The sequence below is a fragment of the Benincasa hispida genome, chromosome 3, assembly GCF_027475165.1.
Source record: "Benincasa hispida cultivar pf3 chromosome 3, pf3_genome.v1.1, whole genome shotgun sequence".
NCBI classification, from domain to species: domain Eukaryota; kingdom Viridiplantae; phylum Streptophyta; class Magnoliopsida; order Cucurbitales; family Cucurbitaceae; genus Benincasa; species Benincasa hispida.
In genome coordinates this window covers 37,523,304-37,543,761 of record NC_143480.1, presented here as the reverse complement: position 1 = coordinate 37,543,761, position 20,458 = coordinate 37,523,304, and the positions used below count along the sequence as shown (strand labels likewise).

Here is a 20,458-nt window from a genome sequence, read left to right as displayed (position 1 = left end):
GCGAAATTGCTGGCAGAGGAATCGAGCCATTGCCTCAGAGAAGAATTGCGTTGAACTGGGACGCGGTTCCTATTGACTTCTTCTTCCCCTCTCCCATTCTCTTACATTTTCCGATCTCTCTCTCTCTCTTTCTCGGACAGTATCGATTTCCATCTCTTTTCATCTGCATTCTCAAATCTTCATCGTTGTGGTTCGATCGTTTTGCTTCAACAAGCTCTCCGATTATTCGGAAATCATCCACCGGCATTGGAGAAATAGTTTCTGTAATTGTGAAAGAAACTATTCAAACATTGATTCGAGGTTGAGAGATTCAGTGTCGATCTCGTTTTTGTGTATTAGAACGAGAGAAAGAAGGAGAGAGCGAGAGAGAGAGACCTGGGGAGGTAAGGGCGAAGATGTCGTGGCTTAGAGCAGCGGTGATCAGGGCAGTGGAAGCAGGTGCTGGAGGGAAGGATAATATCACCCGCACTGTCCGTAACGTTGCCGGCACCGTCGTTTACCATGCAGGAAACGCTGTTGTGGAGGGCGCCAAGATCATCCAAGACCGCATTGTAATTTCATTCTCACTTTTCCTTTCAATTCTCTTTGCTTTTAATGGCGTTTGGTTCATTCAGTTGGTATCGTTATGAATCTTTGAACATTTACTTCTAGGGCATGGAACCGTACGGTATTTGTCTCTGTTTACATCTGTAGGCATTACTACTTACCTCTTTGTATCCGCGTTTGTTACTTGTTGCGATTTCTGCATCTCAGACGAGTTAAGTTTAGGGTTTGATTCTTGAGGCAGGGACCGAGGAATATGCAGGGGTTTAAACAGACAGTAAAAAGGCTGGAAGAAATATCTGTTTCGTCTAGAGGCATAGAGAGAGTTCAGTTATTGAGAAGGTGGCTAGTTGCCCTCAAAGAGGTGGATAGATTTTCACCAGGTTCAATTGAGGGTGGTAAAAATAGTCCGACAGACCAGCTTAACGATGAAAATAAAGATTCTCCGAAAAAACCTACATTGGTGTGTATATCAATCAATTAGTGTTGTGTTTCCTGAACATTTTTGCATGTCTGATTTGATTGAAGGATTTCTGGTTGTTTTTTTGTTCGTTTTCTTCCTCAGCATTGAACGTCATGAAATGCTGCTTGATATCTTGCGCAGGTCTATTATGTGGACCCAGATTTGGGAGGCGAGCTAAGAACTTTTCGTGATGTATTTCTTACAAGCCAAGCTCTAGAAGGCATTACGTTATCTATGGTAAGTTGAATTGAGTGCATGTCGATATCCTTTTGTTTGCAAAACATTGGTATACGAAAATATGCTAGGTAGTTCCAACTTCCAGATATATTAATATTTCATTTACTTCGGTCTCTGTTGGAATGATGTAATAATCTGATAGGCATAAAAGGCCTAGAATTTTAACTTGTATTCACTTTATATGTAATTTGTTGGCATTCTTTTTCCCCCACCCGGGAATTGAGGGATTTCTTGTTCTCTACTACTTTTGTGGGTTTTGTTTTTGCTGATCATGGAGTTTAACCGCAGGTTAACTCTTTTCTATGACTCAGATTCTCGAAGAACCTAATGACGAAGAAGAATCACTACTTCTAGAGATATATGGGTGAATATTCATTCTCAGTTAGGCCTTACGTGTTCTTTATGCTCTGCAGCTGATTTCAGAAAATTTTCTCACTTTACTTTTCCTGACGAGAAGAAACAATTTTAGAAACTTCTACGCCTCATGATCATTTTCCCACTCATATCTTAGACTTTAAGTTCCCTTTATCATGGCTATATTCAGGCTCTGTCTTTCAGGAGGGAAGGAAGTACGTCAAGCGGTAATGACGAGTGTACACAATTTGGCAAATGCATTTTCAGAATACCAAGATGAAGTACTGGTAATGTCATGAAGGCATGAATTAATTTCAGCATAAAATTAGCATGGGCAAAGCAGTCACTTCCCTCTGTCGCTGCCATTTTTAGGTAAAACGAGAAGAATTGCTGCAATATGTCCAAGAAGCAATTGCCGGGCTGAAAATAAATGCTGATTTTGATAGGTGGTGAATAAGCATATCTTTCATATTACATTCATTGGTTTTCATCAATTAGTTATTTGATACATTATGCATGCATGGATTTGTATGGATAGAGTTACAACTGAACTAAATTGAAATCTATACAACGAGGGTGAATTGGTGTTAGCTCTAATGAGACTTTCAAGTATGTATGACAAAAAAGGGAATGCCCTTGGAGGAAGCTAGAGTTAATTGTCCTAAGACAGCATACAATCAAACTTTTTCATAACCTCAATTTTGTCATTATCCGGTGAAGAAAGTGGGATTAGCTGTAGAAGATTCACCATAAGAGAAAGTAACAGCCCACTCTGAATGAAAGGATTATGAAAAGCTTCAATACACTGATGGTTGTATTAGCCTGATTGATTAATTCTGATTTCCAATTTCATATCACTGAAGCTTGTAAGTTTTTCTATTGATGTTTAATTCTTCCTGGCTGCTCCATTTTATATGATCCATGTCGGTGGTGCTCTAGATATACTCTATGTAAACTTGTAATGGTTTATTCCTATTCTTATTCTTAATTTTTTTTAATAAGATGCAAAACCTGTCACTAATGATTGAAAAATTATCAAAGAGTTCAAGGATTTAAGGTCTACAAAGGCAGACTTCAGAAAATAAAAGAACTAAGTTCTTCCAACTAGATCGTATTTTTGGAAAAGATAATTTTGGGTGATTCACAAATGGTAAAAGGATAGGAATTTCAAGAAGCCTTTTGTGGAATATCATGAAAAGCTTGAAACTACATTTAAGATTTTTCTTCAATAAAGCTAGTAACGGTATCAAGATTTTCTCTGGCATGATTCGTGTCAACCTTTTGGCGGCAAGATACCCAAGAAATTTTGACCTTTCAAAGGAAGATATTTATTGGTTTTGAGGCTTGTGAGGAAAGTAATAGCCTGCAGGAAGTTTTCCAAAGAAGAAATTTGAAGGATAAAGTAGTGGACGACTATTGTGAACTATTACAATTTATTGAAGACTTCTTATTGAGTAGATGAAAGGACGAAAGAATTCGGTTAGATCCCTCTGCAATCTTCGACTAAAGAGTTTGTGGTTTTTGTTGCCTAAATGGCTGTATCATGCTTCATGGAAATCAAAGGGTCTGAGAAAAGCGAACATTTTGGAGTGGCTAGTCTTTTTGGAAGGTTATACATGGTTGATAAAATCCAGCAGCTATTGACTTAATAAATATCCTTGCAAAAGTAGGTCTCTCCTAAACGCTCCAATGACCAAAGCTTGTCTTTATTGTTTAGGAACACTCCATCTAACACATTTTGAGGGCTCATTTTTCGCCCCTTCACTTTGACAATCATTTGGACTTTTTCTCAAACTCGAAAGCCAGTTTCCTGTTTTTTTATTCTAAAGCTTAGTGTTCGTTTTATTTTTGATTGAGCCACCATATAAGTTCTTGAGAACACAATATTTAGAAGCATATCAAAGTCAAACCCAGTCTGTCCTCCTGAAATTGATACTAGGCATCTGACTTTAATCTCAATTTATGACCTTGTTCTGTAGTTTCAGTTTTTTTATCGTAAATTTTGATTCTATGATCTGGTAATGCTGATGCTTGGTGAATTGAAGGAGAATGGAATGGATACTCTTTAAACTAGTTTATTTCAGCAGGTGTTGTAAAGGATGATATAGTGAACAACCGAGCAATGCTTTCTTGGCCATTGCCTCGAAGCATATGAAAACCAAAAGGATTTTTGGGTCTTATAGGTTACCCCTGAAATTTTGCGTGCTAGCTTGCAGGCTCATTAACAGAGCAGTTGTTACCCCTGAAATTTTGCGTGCTAGCTTGCAGGCTCATTAACAGAGCAGTTGAAGAAAAACTAGTTTTGTTGGTGTGACAAAGTAGAGATAACACTCTAGAGGTTCTTATTCAGTAGGAGGGTCAAGGTATCAAGGAAACAAGTTGGGAGCCAAAAATTGCTATTCAGTTTCCAAGTTTTTCCACCACAAGGACGCGGTGATCTATTTGTGTGGGTATTGATAATCCTCGAATCCAGTTTTACTGGTACTTGGTGTGGGACTCATAAGATGGATAAGGAAAATAGAGAGTGGCTGAAAATATTAATTTGGGAATTTATGGGTATAAAGTTACGGGAAGTTACAGATAATTATCTTATGGGTAGTTGATCACTAATGTGGGATTTGATCTTCTCTGTAATATTAGTTAATTAGTAGTTATGTATTTAGCAGATTCACGCTGTAATTTCCTTTTTCAAACAAATTTATTTATTCTTCCAATTTTCTGCTCTCAGAATAGATGCTAAAGCATGTAGTTTGAAAGAAACACTTGATGAGAATCATGAAGAGATGCCACCTTCAAGTGGAGACGGAGATAACACATTTGATGATGATACTAGAGCTTCTAAGGTGGTTATGACTTTATTTTATATCTAAAGACATAGATATGAACCATGTATTAAATGTGGTCATTTTTCTAGTTAACCATTTTTTATTATTTGCTTCAACTTTTAATGTTTTAGCAAGTACTTGTTCATCTTTTCTGTTATTTGCTTTCCTTTTTGAGTTTTAAGAAAGTATAAGTCACATTAGATCTCATAATGTAAATTACAGATTCTACAAGAAATACTTTCACAAGTTCAATTATGCTCCAAGTTGGAGGAGCTCCTACTAAAGAAGAAGCTGTTCAACAACGGGGATTCTCCACAGCTTCATGCTGAAAAGGTCCGTTCCTCTCCCTGGCTGTAGGGTTAAGAGAATGGGATAAGGGAACTAACTAATCTGATGTTTTTGGTTGGTTGACTGGAGCTAGATTGCATATAACAAACTTCATGCATTTTAAGCACATCTGCCATTTTCAGTACTTATATTTCCCAATTAAATCTTAAAAATTCCACATACGGTGATATCAACTTTATTAAACTCTCACTAATACCATTCACTTATTAAACAAATTTTTTGATAGAGGTGTCGGGGATTTAGTCCTTAGATATCTGACTGCAGTAACTGATGAGTTGAAATATTTGTGGCCTGCTGAATAAGATTTACTTTATTCTCTCTCTCTCTCTCTCTTCAAAATCTAGAGTCTTAAGTCTTACACGGTTTTACATGTTCTGCAATAGACATACTCTAGAGAAGAATTGTTGGTGTTGTAAAGTAGGTGTGTTTTCGTTTTATTTTATTTATTTAAATAAGAATGGGATTTTAGAAAGGTTACCAGGAGAAAATCAATGTAAGAATCTTTGGTCCTTGTAAACACTAAGGTTGGGGTATCATAATAATTTATTCCATTCACTGAAGAGATAAAGTGTACAAGTGTTAACCCAGGTAGGAGAAGGTAAAGAGACAATCAAGGACAATATGATAAAGATATTTACAATAGTGTTATAATACTAATATTAGCACTATAATAGTCCTAATGGAAGATCAGTAGTAGTATGCACCATCATGGTTATGTTTGCAAAAACTATGTTTTTGCTCTTGATGTTCTTCAAGCTGGTAGTTGTTTGAAAAAGAAAGTTTGTTAATGAAACAAATTCTAGTTTCTTTATTTATGGATTGATTGTTTGTATGCTTTTACCGTTAAACAACCACAATCAATTTATATTGCAGGTTGAGAAACTGAGAATTTTATCGGAATCTTTGGCCAATTCCACCTTGAAAGCTGAAAAGCGTATTGTAGACCACAGGTTTAATATAATACTAATGCAGATTTATGGCTTGCACGTATTTGTTAATTGTTGCTTTCATGTTTTTTTTGCTCTTATAAGGGTTCCATGTGCAATATGGCATTTTTTGTGATATTATTTTAAATTTGACGCTCCCATTACTCATGAAAGAATACAAAAGGTGAGGACAAGAGATCCTCTTTCAAGGTCAAGGAGTTAAAATATCACTCCCATTGGCTAAGAAACAGAAGACAATAGTTACAATAATATTTACTACGAGAGCACCAAAGAGATGCCAGAGCTTTCACTATTTTCCCCGAAAACATCGTTTTTCTTGTAGACATTTTGGAAAGTTTAGTTCCTTCTAAGCAAAGTCTCTAACTAAACCCTTAATCACATTGATTGAAAGGACTTCTCCCTCTCTCAGGAGTGACCACAAGGAACAGGAACTTGCTCCCTTGCGCTTTGCGTATTGTGGGTTAATAAGAAAAACATTAAGATATATTCTGAAGATGTGTAGTATCAAACACCCCCATTGCATAAGAGGGTCAATAAAAGTATGTTTCATCCAATTGCACAAAAGATGGGGAAAACTGGAGAAGTTATAGGAAGTCGTCTTACAAAATAGACAACTCAAGCCTCGAAGCAAAATTACCCAAATGTTTTTTCAGACTTGGTTTACAAGAAGGTAATAGTATATTGTGGATGCATGTTATATGTTGTCTAAGCACTAGTTTGGGAATTTGGGCCTAGAGATCAATGATTGTTCAAAGGAGAAAAAAAAACCCTGACTAGGAGGAAAAGAGGGAGCCCAAAATAGAACTTACTTTACCTTCTTTACCCTCAATGTTAATCCTTTTATCTCCCTCAACCCTAAATTCTTTTGAACAAGAAACAAAATTTTTCACTAATGTAATGAAAAGAGGCTAATGCTCAAAAGATACAAACTCTATCTGTATTGAAATACGTATAAATGTCTTCTCATGATTGATATTTCTGATGATCTGTTGATAGGCAGGTGACCATTTTGGTTTTTAATGCAAAAATAAAGCACTGAAATGAAAAAAGAATATTATGCTGCCTCAAATGAATCAGTGAATCTCTAAGCTTTACCTTTTTGTCATGCTAAAATATTATGCTGTTACAAAAATCTCAACTGTCATGTCAAGTAGAATCGATTGTGAAAGGATGAGAGAATAGATATGATTTATTATAAAGCTGGTACATTATACTTCTCTTGTGACAGCGTCATAAGTATACGGAGGTACTTTTGTTGATAAGGGTCTTAAAGTGGAGATTCACCTCCGGCTCTCTTGTTGAATGCGTTTCTTATCTTTTTCTGCATGTCATTAGCAGAGAGCAGAAGGAGGAGGCACTCAACTTTCGGGTAGCTAAGTCCAAGGAAATGGTCCAAGCTGAGAAGGTAATTTTCCTTCTAAAAGAGATAATATCCCTTAGAGAAGTTGATAAACCCATCAGAAAATATCAGAAAGCTACAGGTAAGAACTTTCGCTTTTGAGCTATATAGATTCGTTTGCATAGTATGCTTTGGATATCTTGCTATCGAGTTTCTGGTTCTGTCAACTTCCTGACGCTTCTGCTGTGCCAATTTTCTACTTGTTTTCTCTTCCTCAGTAAAAAGATTATTTTAATTATCAATCGAAGGTAAATTATACAATTAATTAATTAAATTACAAAGAAATTACATTAATGGCTCTATTGTAATGATCAGTTGAGCATTTTGGATAAAATCAATAAAAAATGCTTTTCTAACCTCCTACCTTTTAGTATAGTAACGGTTGGGCTACAATATTCATACAAATCAAATATTCATATAATATTAGTACCATTTTTAGGAAAAAATATTTCTGGTAGAAATTAGAAATATAGCGATATACATGTACATTTAGTTTTGTTTAAACAAAATAACATAATAATGAAAAATATTAAATAAAAAATTAATAATTTTAAAAATAAAATATACTTTTAGAAACAAAATAACATATATGTTAGATACAATAAGACTTTATAAACTCAAGTTTTATAAACTTGCACTCAAACATAACTTTCTTTTAGTCCAGGTTACTTAAACCCACACTTTAAATATGGTTTTATTAAACTTAGGCTATCTAAGGTCACACCCCAAAGGCAAATTTCCTAAACCATAAATCCTCCAATTAACCCATTGGGGATGGGAAACAAAACTCGTACCCTTGCATAGGGATGTTCTTTTTTCCATGGGGAACTCTCGTTTAGGTGGGTAATGGGGGGAAAAAATCTGCATGACTAAATGGGGATGGAGATGAGGAACATTCCCTGTCCCTGTTCCCACCCTCTCTCCCCTTCTTTTTTTTTTTCTTTTTTTTTTTTTTTTTAATTTTTAAATAAAAAATTATTATCAATATCATTGTTATATATAATTTTAAATTTATATTTTTATTGTTTAATAACATGGATAATTACGTTTGAACCATCATTTGAACTATGTATGGATAATAAGTTAATATGAAAGGTAATATATTTTATTTCTATGAGGATGTTTAAGAAATTCCTCTTTAAATTGAGATTCTCCATAAGGAATTTAACCCATTTATATGAAAAATTTGTGTGGAAAAAGTTGCTTCTGTGGTCGGAAGTGGCATTGGTATTGTTTAATAGTTCCAAGGCCAGGGTTCAATCCCTGGCTTGTTATTGTCTTTAAAGAAAATTTAAAATATTATAAAGGAATTAATTTTTTATTGATTTGAAAAAAAAAAAAGAAAAAAAAAACTAAACATGAACATCCCCTACCCATATGCCCCCCTTTAAAAGTAATTCCCCTCGGAGAACTTGATCTCCGTGCAGTGTCATGGGAAACTAAATGGGGGCAGAGGCCGAGAAGCCATGAACATCCACCCATATGCCTTCTTCCTTTAGAAGTGTCATCGCCCTTTTCCCTATTGTTTGAAAGTAAATCTTTGAGGTCCCATTTGGTAACAATTTAGGTCCCATTTTGTAATTATTTGGTTTTTGGTTTTTGAAAATTAAACCTATTTTCTCTCCATTTCTTACATTAGTTTACATCTTTATTAAGGAAAAGAGTTGAACATTAGTCAAATTCTAAAAACAAAAATAAATTTTTTAAAATATTATTTTTAATTTAAAAAACTTGGCATGGTTTTTGTAAACATTGGTAAAAGGTAGATAACGAAGTAAGAAATTTAGAGGTGAAAGAGGTTTCAAAAACTAAAATCGAAAAACCAAATGGTTACTAAATGAGGCCTTAGTTTTTGAATTTATGCTTCTTTTCTCCTAAATTTCATACTATATTTATGGAAGTGACACTTGAATTCTTAGTTAAACTCTAAAAAAAAAAAAAAAAGTTTTTGAAAACTACTTTTTTTTAGTTTTCAAGATTTGGTTTGGTTTTTGAAACACTAGTGGAAAGTGAATAACAAAATAAACTACTTTATAGGTAAAAGTAGTGTTTATCAGCTTAATTTTCAAGAATCAAAATCAAGTGGTTACCAAACAAGACCTTAAATTTTGAAGAAAGAGAGAAGAGTTAGGTTGGTTGAGGTGGGTAGCTATCTCTCCCTTTTTCTTCGTACCCATGGATTGTATTCATGCTTCTATAGTTGAGATATGTACATTTTATTATTATCATTTTTTGTTAATAAAAATAATTCTTTTACAGCTTCATTTATTCAAGAGAGAGGGAAGTTTAGAGTTAGGTTGGTTGAAGTGTGTAGCTAACTTTCTCATAATCCATGTATTGTACTCATGCTGTTGGGTTGAGAGATATATATTTTCATCTTCTTTCTAATCCTCCGTGAGTTCATTTGCCAACAAAAGAGTGATGATTGCAAGGTTGTTGGTGTTGGAAATTTATGCGAGATATAAATAAACGCGGAATAAATTAAATTATATCTCAAACTCCCACTTCACAGGTTAGAGCCAAATAAGTAATCGATCATAAAATTGGAAATAAAGAGGATAAGGGAAAAAGAGAACGACACCGAAAAATATACTGGTTCGTCCCAAACTCGGGACTACGTCTACTCCTCTGCAACTGCAGGTTCTACTATGATGGAGATTGCAAATAACCATATACTCGCACTACAAATCTCTCCCCAAATAGCCCAACAAGAACTCTTTGAATCCAGTACCACAACTCAATAACTTGGCCTTGGCCAGTGGCAAATCCCTGATAGCATGTGCAGTTTCCCTTGTGTTCTTAAAGTGGACTCTGAGGTCTGAGCCACGGACTTTTCAGGACTTGGTGGGATTGTCTGGTTCTCTAGAATACTTCACCATGGCGACGGCTGCAACTTGGGGCTGTGAAGAAAAGGGTTAGATTTGACCGTCACTGCAACTTGGTAACTTGGAATAAACCATATGAGAAACCCTGAAAACAAGAAGAAAAAATACATTGTATTTTTCAAATAGGTTTACTGCCCAAACATAAATTGCTGAAGAGAAAATAAACTTCAAGTGGCTCTCGGTTGTACTTCTTCTTTAGCAAAAAAGCTCACGGGACCTCTGTGCAATAATTCTTCTAATTGGTTGCTTTTTTAAGAGATTTCGCCGCCACAGTTTTCCTTCTTTCAAAAAAATATCTCTGGATTAACCAATCACAAACAAGTTTTTCTCACCTCCATATTTTACCAATCAAAGAACAGAAGATTTATTGGTTAATGAAAAAGAGGAAACGTGCTTTAATTTTGTTTGGGCTCCAAGAATAGATAAAGTTTTGTCTCCACTTTCCTAACAATCTCCCACTTAGAGACAAAACGACGATCTTGCCTCCCACTGCAACAAAACTTTATGATCTTGGTAAATTCCAAGACTTTGCTTCCACTACGTCTGTTATTTCTAATTTTCTTGGCGAATTCCAAGGTTCAACATAGAACCTGTAAAATCAGCAAAGTAACAAAATAGGAAACTATCATAAAATAACTGTAGATAATCTGTGCTTGCTCTGAGGTACGAACAACTACGTGGAACTGTCCCCTAGATATAAAAGATAGTCCGTACTCCCACTTCAGCTAAGTGGTATCAATTGACATCTTCTTCAATCTTGAACACCTGTTTTTGAAGAAAGACACATTCTGTAAGTGGCTTGACTCCTTCCTTCAAGCCTGCTGCCAAACTGGAGACTCTATTTTTTTACCCTAGCAACTGCTTTGGTCTTCCAATCTGATGCACTTACTCGGCTTAACGACTTCATCGATCCATTCGTCACAATTGGGGGTTTCGTGATGGTCATCAACTTTCTCTCTCGGATTTCTCGATTGCTTTTGTGAGGGATCTTGATCCAATTGATCGAAATTGAATATCATTACTGCTGCCTTAACTATAACTCTATACCTGCCATCTGCAGCTTTAACTGGCATCCACCATCTCACTGATCCTTTCTTTTGGTAACATTAAATTGACATTTGTACAGTGTAGAATATTTGTGGCAACTGCCACTACCTAGGATCCAAACATTAGTTTACACTGGGGATTGCCAAACTCACACCTGTAACCTTCATCATCCAACTTGCCAACAGAGATCAGATTTATCTTCATCCTAGGTACAAACCTGATATTTCGTAGTACTAACTTTTCTCCAAACTCCATCTTCAGATTAATATCTCCAATTCCAACTATATTGGAAGCCCTACCATTCCCCATCCTTACTAGGCCATAGTGTCCGGATGTGAAAGATGTGAATAGACTCCTATTTGGAGCTATATGTACGGAAGTTGCATTATCAATTGTCCATTCAAATGAGTCGCTACTACTTTATGTGTTACTCTCAACACAGACACAAACATCATTTATTTCTTCATCAATTTCAACTATATTCACCTATTGCTTTCTTTTTAGATCTTCCTCTAATTTCCTACACTGACTTTTGAAGTGACCCTTTTGTGACAGAAAAACATTTTATTTCCTTGTTCCTATTATTCCACTTTTTCATACTGCTATTCGGTCAATCATTTTCAGAATTTATCTTGTTTTTACCCTTGCTTACAACTAAAGTTGAACCTACAATAGATTCTTTACTACTGTTTTTCCTACGAATTTCTTCAGCTATAGCTAAATAAACTCCTAAAAACTTTAATGTATTATCCCCAAATGAATTAGACATTATTGTTTTCATAGTTTCCCAACTATCAGGTAAAGATATCAATAACTGAATAGCATACATTTCATCAGTAAATTCTACCTTAATAGACTTTAACTGATTAATTAAAGTGGTAACCTTAATAATATATGAATTAACAGAAACATCCTCAGCTATTTTCATGTTGAAATATTTCTTAAAGAGATAAGCCTTACTATTAGCATATGATTTCTCGTACCTGTTTGTAAATGCTTCCATCAATTTGATTGAACTAGTCTCAGTGGCTACAAGCCTACAAGACTGGCAACATCCATCGACAAACACATTCTGATGACTGTGACTGCTTCTTCATTTAGGTTCTCCCAATTTTCATTTGACATTCCTCTCAGGATGCTTTATGCATTTTTTTGTAAGTCAAGAAATCCTTAACCTGCATCTTCCAATATCCAAATTTGTCCTATCAAATTTTATGATACACTCAAATCCTCTTGGTTCTGTTGATCCATGATTCTTAAACCAGAAGCTTTGATACCACTTGTTGGGAACTCATGCGAGATATAAATAAATGCAGAATAAACTAAATTATATCTCAAACTCCTACTTCACAGGTTAAAGTCAAATAAGTAATTGGTATAAAATTGGAAATAAAGATGATAAGGGAAAAAGAGAACAACACTGAAAAATACAATGGTTCCCCCAAAACTAGGGGCTACGTCATGTTTTCTGCAACTGCAGGTTTTACTATGATAGAGATTGCAAAGAACCCAATACTTGTGCTACAAATCTCTCCCCGAATAGCCCAACAAGAACTATTTGAGTCTAGTACCATAACTCATAGCGTGGAATAAACAATACGAGAAACAAGAAGAAAAATACACACTGTATTTTTCAAATAGGTTTACTGCACAAACATAAATTACTGAAGAGAAAATAAACTTCAAGTGGCTCTCAGCTGTACTTCTTAAAAAGGCTCACGGCACCTCCGTGCAATAATTCTTCTAAATTTGTTGCTTTTTATAGAGATTTCACCGCCATCGTTTTCCTTCTTTCAAAAAAAATATCACCTCTTAATTAACCAATCACAAACAAGTTTTTCTCACCTCCATATTTTGCCAATCAAAGAACAGAAGATTTATGGGTTAATGAAAAAGAGGAAATGGGAAGAGGAGTCTTTGTAGAAGATCTAAAGCTTGAATCCAATGTGAGGAAAGGAAGAATTAATGTCTCAGTTGGAAAGAGTGATGGTTGGAGCATGTTATCTGACTTGCTGGCTTTGCCGTTGTTAAGAAAAACTCAAAACCCAATTGTCCCTAGCTTTATGGGGAACAGAGATGCTAACAAGGGAAGATGGTTAGAGCACTTATTCTTAGGAATTTCCTTCTGTGCCTTTGGAGAGGAATAGAAGTTTGATCAGGTGATAGTTAAAGTGGTGACAGGAAGCCTCTTTCATTATTATTGGTTTATGTTATTTCCAACTTTACAATAAACTATTTACCTGCTGTGAACTTTCAATCTTTTTCAGCCCATAAAAGCTCATTAAGGTTGTGCTAACACAGGGGCGAGAAGAGCAGCGTTTGATAGAGGAATGGATAATAATAAAGAACTTCTAAACATAGTTAAGGGGAATGCTCTTTTAAAAATTTGTCAGGAATATAAGTAGGGAAGTAGTAGATATGTTATTAAGATATTGGGAGGGTATGTGTCGTTAGCAAAGAGCTGGTTAGTGAAAGATGGTTATAACTAGAGTGAGATTATGGGGTCGTAGGCAGCCACAATTTTTTAGCAGTTTTTGGGAGAACCTAATCCAAGCCCCTTTAGGTGTTTGAATTATTGTAATTCTCTTCTTATATCAATAACATTTACTTTCAATTTCTATTTTGAATTCGTAGTTTCTATCAAATTTCAAAATCCTCGAGTACAAAAGGAGTTGTCACTTCAGAATTCTTATGGTGGTTTTCCAACAATAGCCCATTATTGCAATTCAAATTGAATTTAATGGGAACCAAAAGCTCCAACACAAATATGATAGAAAAAATTATTGAAATAAGAAAAGAAACACTACAATAAACTTACGTCGAGATGACGAGAAACCGGGACTTCCCGAAAATTGCTCTCCAACCCTTGGCCTACCTTTACCCCCCAAGTCACTATTCGAAACCATCTTTCACTTACTCTTTGCTAATGGCGGAAATATGGAAATGATTGCTTTGGATCTTTTTCATGCTCCTTTCCTTGAGTCTTTTTCTTAAAGCTCGTGTTTTTTTATTGGAAAACCAATTAGCTCTTTCAAACTTCACCTTTCATCCAATTAACATGTAAATTGATGGGGGAGATTAGTTGCATTATTTGTATAATGTAGTTAATAGTAGGTTAGTTGTTAATTTAGATTAATTTGTATTTTAAGTCGAGTAGATCAGGAAATTGAGAAAGGTGCTTTATTTGCAAACCTGGATGATATAATTTTTTCTTGGACTCTAGATTGAAGATTGTGGAAACTTAATCGTTCTGGTCCTTCTCTGTGAGTTCCTATTTTGGTTTCCTCACTACAAGGGTGCAGACATTCCTCCAAGGCCTGTGTATACATGTTTGGAAATGTAAAAGCCCTGAGAAGCGTAACATCTTATTTTGGTCAGTTATCTTCGAGTGTTGGTATTGAAAGCAGAGATTCATATTGTTCTCTAACCAATCTCCCCCCCCCAACCTTGCTTTTTTTGGATCGAGTAATAATAAAGGAGTTCATTTATCAGCTGATTTATGGCTTTCCATTAAGAAAGAATGGAAGGTTACGTGGTTTTATGTTATTTCATTTTTTTTTTTTTTGGAAGCTTTGATTGGAATGGAAGAAGTTAATGTAAATCTAGCATAATTAAAATAAAATATAGCAAAAATCAAAACATGTATATCAGTCATTCCACGTAATTATTATGTGGGTTAATGGTGATTGTGCTCAATCATTATATAGGTTAATAAGTTTTTACTCATAATAAATATGCAGGTTAATGAGTATATAGGTTAATAAGTGATTCCAGTCCATTGATATTAATATTTGTTATTATTCATTATAGTTAATCATCATGTAGGTTGATTACCGATTGATGTTAATAAATGACTATCGTATTTTTTTTAAAAAGAGTTGATTCACTATAGTTTTTAAATATAAAAATGATCTTTTAAATATAAACATGATGTCTGCAGCCAAAATATAATTTTGTAATTATCGTCTTCTAATAATTATTATAGGGGGGTTGGCTGTTATTTTCCTTTCAATCAATATATCTCAGTTTCTTGTAAGAGAAATAATAATAATCTTGTTATATGAAAAGTATCTACAAATATTTTAGAAAATTATAATTCCTATTCAAATTTTCCAATTTATGATGATGAAAAATGTTTCCAAGAGGAATTATGGGATTATATTACTATTATGAATTTTAGTTTGGCTCCTTCCCCTCTTTTTACTTGTTTCCCCTTTTGGTATATATATTTATCAATGATATTTGTTTGAAATTTCTATTTATATTCGGCACAACAACTTAGTAGCATGCTTGGATTACAAGTGCTTCCTATCGCGATTGTGCTAGTACAGTGATCCATTTCATTACTTATTGTAGTCAAACTTCATGGTATTTTTCAGGAATTGACAGATGATATTGGAGAACTTGAGAACCAAAAGGATCAACTGGAAGCTGAATTGAAAAAGGTTGGGTTTCTTTTTCTGCCATGTTCAGCAGGCTCATTCTTGTGTACTGAAATTCTTTCTTTTATCTATTATCTCGCACTTTCCCTCTCTTGTCTAGTTTTCTTACTTCTATGATGATTTGTTGTGCTTTTATTTTTATTTTTTTTACCATATTTTTTCCAATGGGAAGTTGGTATACTTTCATGGGTTGCTCTAGTATGTGTTCGATGAAGAATCATTGATGTCTCAACTGTCAACTATAAATACTCCTTATCTTCTCCCTCCATAAAGATAGAATGACACCGACTCCAGTCCAGGCACTAACAGGAATTTCACACAGGTGAGAAATCTAGTAAAAACCAAGACTGTTGTGGTAAATAGATCTTCATCGTGCGTTCAAAACGAAAGGAAGTTGATCATGGATTATCAATAAGCTTGGAATTGATTCTTCCCGGGTCGATGCCTAAGCGGTTAATGGGGACTTACTGTAAATTCGTTGGCAATATGTTTTATCACTTAGCTTAGGAGCCATGCGAGATGAAAGTCTCATGTATGGTTTTGAATGAGGGAGAAGTGAGGAATCCTCTTTTCGACTCTGACTCTCCCACTCCAGTCGTTGCTTTTCTTTCTGTTACTTTGAAAGTAGTTGCTTCAGCTTCAGCCACTTGAATTTTCGGAAATCTTCCTTTTTGACACAACCGATTAGTGGGGTGACGATGGGGCTAAAACCACAAATGAACTTTTTATAAAAAGTGGCAAGACCCAGAAAAATTTCGGACATGCTTCATGGTTTGAAACTTTTCCTATTCTTTGGTAGCAACTAAAATTATTTACTGCATCCCTTTGCAGCTAACAACAAAAACACAACATTTTGAAGTCAAACATATTCTGGCTAATGATACATGTCTCAGATGGGTAAAATATGTCTCCCTTGTTTTGTTATACTCTAAAATATCATCAAAACCAAGCACTCTTTGAAGTGAGGGTCCACTACCTGGTCACATAGCCGTAGAGATGTACAAGGTGCATTCAGTAGATTGAAATTTAGTCATTGTCATCTTGCATGTTCTCCGTGTTGCACCATTTTGTCTTCCATTTTCAGAAAAGTCTCCGGTATAATGCTGGCATGTTGTCCAAGCCTTTCTGTGTATCTTTCAAGGAATCCTTCTTGTAGCTTATCTGCCAAGAAAGGTTGAGGCTTGGTAGTGGAAATTTTGAGTGGCGTTGGTATGTTCTTGCAACATGCCGTCAACACAACATTCATAGACCCACATCTCGTTCTCAATCATAGAAATTCTTGTCTCAAATGTTCCACCCATTTCACGCTAACCAAACAAAAAGATTTACTATCAGGACAAGGCATTTCCTCATAAAAGGAACCCAAATACAAAGTGCAAGGGAAGCAAGGGTCATTGCAACATATTCTCAACATGGAAAGGGTGCTTCACTCGAGGAAATGCTAGCCTCAAGGGAACCTACATTTGCCTCAGTCCCAAAAAATTGATGCTAAAGGGTTGGAGACTATAGACCTATTAGCCTCACATCTTGTCTCTACAAAAACATTGCTAGAGTTCTATCTGAGTGACTGAAATTGGTGCTCTCATCCACTATTACTGAATATCACTATGCATATGTTGAGAAATTGTGTTTCTCGTTGGCATCTTTCATAATTTAGTAGGAACATGCAATAGGCTCCATAGAGTTATTAAGAGTGCCCCAGGGTTTAAATCGAAGATCAAGTTTAGGTGACTTGATTGAAAGATTTTCGAAAATAATGAAAGAGCTGGAAAAAAAAAAAAAAAACCAGAATGGACTCAACCCAAGTACTCATCTTCACATTAAAAAAAAGTCAAAAACTTCAAGAAGCATTTGTCTCACACTAGCAACGTACAAGTGAGACTGCAAATTAAGAAAAAAAGCAAGCAAAGAATAAGTTGCCAACAAGTTTGCATGAGCAAGGGACGGCGTTCACTGAAATGAATAAAGATATAGAATGCACAAGCATGAAAGCTAAGAGCTCACACAAGTGAACACAAGGTTCTGTACTAGTGAATCAAGGCAATAGCAGGAAAAGAAGATTTAAGCACATAGGCGACTGTAGCAGCTCTTACAAGTAAGGATTCTCAAAATAGTGCTAGCATTTTCTGAAGCAAAAGAGTCGTGAATATCATGATAACAGGTTTAGTTCAACTAAGAAAATGAGAAACCGATTAATCAAGCTCTCGCGATGCTCTAAACAAACATTGAGAACCACCCAATCGAAGACCCGGAATCTTGTTGTGGCTATGATACAATACCCCAAAAGATGAGAGACTAATTTAACAAAGCCGCACAAGGATTCCAGGCCTTTAACAAGGTTTCATAGAATATCAAGTTGAAGCCTGAAGGGAACAAAAGAAGGATCATCTCATGGATGGCCCAACAAGAAGCAAAGCAATGGGAAAATGAAATGCACTTCCACGACTCAAAATGCAGATCTCCACGCAGAGTTAAGCAAGAAATTGGTGTTAATTGTTCTTATGGCTAAAGATTAACAAATTGGGCAGCAAATTGGAGACAAGTAAATCCAAGGGAATTTCTTCTAAAGGACATCTCGAGGTGTTGATGCTCGAATAACTGAGCTCCCAGAGGAAGAACTTTGTTTTTTAGATAAGTATCCCTCCAAATATGAGTATAAAAACCATCAATGGATTTTCAGTGTCAGTCTATCCAATATTCAGTGTGTAAAGTTTTCTGCTTCTTTGGGGTGCGACCTTCACCATGAATATGATACTTGAACTCTGTTTTTACTTATCAGCTTCTGTGGGCATGTATGCTTTGTTTCAGGTCAATACTTTGCTCTCTGCTGCTCGTATGCGCCTTCATAATGCAAGAGAAGAAAGAGAGCATTTTGATGAAGCAAGTAACCAGATACTTGTGCACTTGAAGACAAAGGTAATCAAGCTATAGGTTGTGCCTTGTTTGAACTAATATCATCCTGCAATAACGTGTCAAATTGAAGGTCTTTTCTCTCTTTTTCTTTTTTTTTTTTTTAATTTTCCCTTTTGATTTTCTTTTGTTATAGGAAGATGAGCTGTTCAAATCTGTTGCTTCATATAAAGTAGAAGCCAGTGCCGTAAATGCATGTAAAAACTTTTTAGAGCATATGTGGAACCTCCAGATATCCCTAAGACAATTAAAGGAGGAGCATGTCGAGTATGTTAATTGTTTTTGCCTAGAATATTATTTGAGTTACGTTGCTTGTTTTGGAACCAAATAAATGGAATCAGCTACCATGTCTTTCCGTTTAAGTTATACTCTATTCTAGTATGAGTAAATTGCTTGGCGTTGGTTTCTTCTCTCTTTTTCAAGTGGTGAGCTGGAAAAATATGGAGATTATTTTGTGAAGTTGGTCATCAACCTTCTCTCTTCTTACAAGGTAAAGGCTATCTAGTTTACTGATTTTATCTTCATTAGTTGCCATCCACTGCTTCTGTGGGATGTGGTTTACTGTTTTCTGAACTGTCGTGCATATTGGCCCATCTATTCTCTTTAGGGAAAATTGGAGCCCTCACTTTCTTGTATCAAAAAACTTGAGGAGAACTTGAGTTCGATGAAAGAGTATGGTTCTTCTAAAAAAACATTTTATTCTTATGAGAATACTTGTGAAATAATTAACCAGGCTGCTGAGACCAACTTTCCTCAGGTCAGATGTTTCACCCGATATAGATGATAGAAGTTTAGATGTCCATAAACAACGGAGAAAGCTTGAAGAGGAATATTTGGATATGGAATCCAAGGTATATCGGTATTGATAGTACTATTTGAATGCTTGTAACTTCCTTTTCATTCATAAGGTGTCAATTTGGTACATTGTACTTCAAAATTATGTTGCATTTGCCATTCACAATCTTTAATTTGTTGCTAGTGTTTACTTTTTAGTCTTTCAACCGTGCTCTTTGTTGTATTATCTAATTAATTTTCTGGTCTGTCTATTTCCTTGCTTTTCTTAACTGGCCAGTTTGTTTCCACCTTAAGCACTGTGGATACAGTAAGGATGCAATTCTATGAAACAAAAGGAGTTGTCAGGTACTAAAATAGTGTTGACTAGGCAAGGAAATAGGATAGCATTCATTGTCAATGTTTTCTACTTTATCACCCCTTGACTACTAATTTACGCTTTTTTTGGCAACACAATGAACACTTTTGATCCAGGAATCTTGACGAGAAAGTACAAGAGACATTCGATGCGCTTGAAAAAATAAAACAAGAATTTGAATCCATCAAGAGACCAAAATTGTTGATTGAAACTGTGAGGCGAAAACCAGAGTTACCCGTCAATGAAAAGCCACATATAGTAAATTCAAGTCCAGCTTTCACGCCGGAACAGACAGCCGAAGTTCGAAGACTAAATTTCGAAGAAATTGACGAGTCCTTGGCAAAACGAACAAAGAATTTCAGCATGGAAGCAGAAATGGCAAAACTAGATACGGATGAAGGAGTAGATACAATGGACTCAAATGAGGAGATAAATGACTGGGAATTTGATGAACTTGGAAGAGACTACGACTCAGCATCTAACCACCAAAGAAGATGAAACTTCCATCTGGTGTGTCAGTGTTCAAATATGTTTATAATTCAATATTCTTTATCAACTGGAAGGAATTTGAAAGAACCTTGCATTAAATGATTATGGCCTGTGATAGAAAAATGTTATCATTCTACGTTGAAGATTCCTGAAGCAATAATACAAGTGTAAATTTTTCTCTATGGATGAAATTTTGTATGTACAAGTACACTACCATGAAACAATCATTAAATATATTTATAGTTGATTATTATTATTATTATTATTATTGCTTTGTGGGTGGGCAGTAGCCATCGAGAATGTCCTGTGTACTGTAGATTATGTACTGTCTTTTATGCTGAAATGGAACAATGATTTATGGTGGGTAGAGTGGTCCAGTTGTGCTGTACTTATTTGGAGGATGCAGTTTTTGAGTACAC

The 20,458-nt window shown here is 35.3% G+C and overlaps 1 protein-coding gene across 5 annotated transcripts; it reads left to right on the top strand.

Annotated features, from left to right (window-relative positions):
• LOC120073830 (uncharacterized) lies at nucleotides 1-20,307 on the top strand. Of its 5 annotated transcripts, none has more exons than XM_039026694.2 (18): nucleotides 1-551; nucleotides 788-1,006; nucleotides 1,148-1,243; nucleotides 1,555-1,607; nucleotides 1,788-1,884; nucleotides 1,970-2,043; nucleotides 4,326-4,440; nucleotides 4,645-4,755; nucleotides 5,644-5,720; nucleotides 7,053-7,122; nucleotides 15,428-15,493; nucleotides 18,299-18,406; nucleotides 18,537-18,667; nucleotides 18,824-18,890; nucleotides 19,008-19,072; nucleotides 19,158-19,251; nucleotides 19,473-19,540; nucleotides 19,667-20,307. In XM_039026694.2, exons 1-18 carry the CDS (start codon nucleotides 396-398, stop codon nucleotides 20,046-20,048), a joined length of 2,049 nt encoding a protein of 682 aa, XP_038882622.1. In that variant the 5' UTR covers nucleotides 1-395; the 3' UTR covers nucleotides 20,049-20,307. The 5 variants fall into 5 exon arrangements, with proteins under 5 accessions (XP_038882622.1, XP_038882623.1, XP_038882624.1 ...); XM_039026695.2 differs by having other exon boundaries at nucleotides 13-551; nucleotides 7,056-7,122; XM_039026696.2 differs by lacking the exon at nucleotides 788-1,006 and having other exon boundaries at nucleotides 13-551.
• The last annotated feature ends 151 nt before the right edge of the window (nucleotides 20,308-20,458 follow it).